At 63.7% G+C, this 2110-nt stretch overlaps 1 protein-coding gene across 1 annotated transcript in view; it reads left to right on the top strand.

Moving 5' to 3' along the window:
- Positions 1-2110, top strand: part of CDK5RAP3 (CDK5 regulatory subunit associated protein 3) — a gene marked incomplete at both ends in the record, with an annotated part of 2747 nt that overhangs the window by 234 nt on the left and 403 nt on the right. Inside the window, 6 exons of the mRNA XM_009708076.1 lie at positions 225-435; positions 736-872; positions 1065-1209; positions 1339-1455; positions 1573-1645; positions 1957-2079. Coding sequence (XP_009706378.1) covers positions 225-435; positions 736-872; positions 1065-1209; positions 1339-1455; positions 1573-1645; positions 1957-2079 — 806 coding nt within the window. The remainder of the gene's footprint in view (positions 1-224; positions 436-735; positions 873-1064; positions 1210-1338; positions 1456-1572; positions 1646-1956; positions 2080-2110) is intronic.

Raw genomic sequence — 2110 nt, 5'->3', positions numbered from 1 at the left:
GCTCTGGCTGCAGGCAGGGTCCGGAGAGCCCTTTGGGGGGATGTCAGTAGGTGGCTTTTGGTCTCCAAACCGGGATGAGGGTGGGGTGGGCAGGGAAAGGGACAGGACGTGATGGGCTGCCATGTCCCACCAGGGTGAGGGCCTCGAGCTGGCTCTGCTGCACGGCCGGGAAAGCAGCTGAGGTGGCTGGGGTACCCCGAGGGCCTTGTGGGCAGCTGGCACAGCCTCTTAGCACCCTCCCTTACCCCTCCTGCAGCTGAGCTTGCCAGCCTCCTGGTGCGCAGCATCAGCTACGAGATCCCCTCGCTGAGGAAGCAGATCAGTCGGTGCCAGCAGGCCCAGCAGGACTTTCCCCGCCGCGAAGAGGAGTGTCAGCTGGGGGCTACCGAGCTGCGGGAACGATTCTTTGCCTCCTGCAAGCAGTACGGCATCACTGTGAGTCCTTGTGGCTGGCCCCGCTGCAGAGGTGGTCCTGCTGTACCACTTTCCTCCCCAAAGCAGCCACCAGTCACCATCATTTGGCTTCAGCAGGGCTCAGCCTGGGACCACGTGTCCCAGAGGATGTCCCTGCTGTGCCACCTTACCTGCAAGAGGAGCTGGGGTGTGTAGGGTGACCCCACAGTCCTCTGTCCCCTTCCTGCCCACGTCTAGCCCTGCAAGCAGAGGGTGAAGCTGCCCCGGGAATGCTTTGGCTGCCAGCCTCCCTGCCCTGACGCATCTCTGCTCTGTCCCCAGGGTGACAACGTGCGCCAGGAGCTGCTGGCCTTGGTGAAGGACCTGCCGTCAGTGCTGTCCGAGATGGGGGCGGGAGCCAGCGCTCTCTCCGAGGCCATCGAGCTGTACCAGGCCTGTGTGGAGTTCGTGTGCGAGAGGTGGGCAGGGGGTGGGTATGGGGGCGCAGGGATAGACCCCCCCATCTCTTCTCACCGTGTGTGGGGACAGCGGGTTGGGCTGGTGGCTGCACCCAGCCTGGGGCTCTCCCAGAGGGACCCTGGTGGGGTTGGGGGGTGCTGCAGGGGTCATAGCCCTGCACCTGGCACTGATGTCCCTGCGGTGGCTGCCAGCTTGGCAGAGCTGGTGGTGCCCCTGCTGCGGCACGTGGGGAGGAGAGGCAACACGACTGTCTACGAGTGGAGAACGGGGCTCCAGCCCCTGCGAGTGGAGCGGCCGGAGGTGGAGGAGATGCCGGAGCAGCCGAAGGAGGACACGGTACGTCCTGGCAAGCCAGGGCCGAGCTGTGGTGCTGGGGAGAGCCCCAGCTGGCTCTGCCATGTGTTGGTTGGGGTTAGGCTGTTTTCCCCTGGGGTTTCAGGGGGTCTGTTGTCCTTCTCCCTGTAGATTGACTGGGGAGACTTCACGCTGGAACCAACTAGGGTGGATGACTGTGCCACTGCCAACGGAGGAGCCCAGGATGAGGAGATCAACTGGGGGATCACACTCGAGCCCAGTCCCCAGGTGCATGACTACTGGCTGTGTGATTCTGGGGTCTAGCCCTGCTCCAAGGCTGGGCTGGGGACTTAGGGGTGTCCTGGGCACCCGCATCTCACGGGGTGCCCTTTCTTTTTGCAGCAGGATGATGGCATTGACTGGGGTGATGGTGAAAGCAAGGAGGTACAGATCACAGTGCTGGAGGCTGGCACCGAGGGTAAGCATGGCTGCTAAGGGACATAGGGGGGCCCAACCGGGGCCCACCCTGCCTTTACTCCCCCTTCCCTGCCTGCAGTGACCCTGGGCACCCTAGCTGTGCACAAAGACCTGTTGGGGACAGAGCAGAAGGCAGCGTGGTGCTGGGCAGGTGCTTGTTGGGTGCTGGGTGGGCAGAAGCAGAGCCCTGACCCCATTGAACGGTGCCACGGGGTGATGCTGAGCACCCTGTACAGGATGAGTTGGGGTGGGGAGGTATGACCAGACTGTCTGAGCCGTGGAGATCCCTTCCCTGTCCCACTTGTCCCCCAGTGCCCGAGGGGGTTGCCTGCGGCTCTGATGCCCTGACGCTCCTGGAAAACACCGAGACCCGGAGTCAGTTCATTGATGAGCTCATGGAGGTGAGTACGATGCAGGCGCCGGGGCTGGAGCTGGGTAAGGGGCAGCTCTGGGGGCATCCCACTGT

The sequence above is a fragment of the Cariama cristata genome, unplaced genomic scaffold (genome assembly GCF_000690535.1).
Source record: "Cariama cristata isolate BGI_N322 unplaced genomic scaffold, ASM69053v1 scaffold32189, whole genome shotgun sequence".
NCBI lineage: Eukaryota > Metazoa > Chordata > Aves > Cariamiformes > Cariamidae > Cariama > Cariama cristata.
This window is presented reverse-complemented; position numbering and strand designations above follow the sequence as displayed.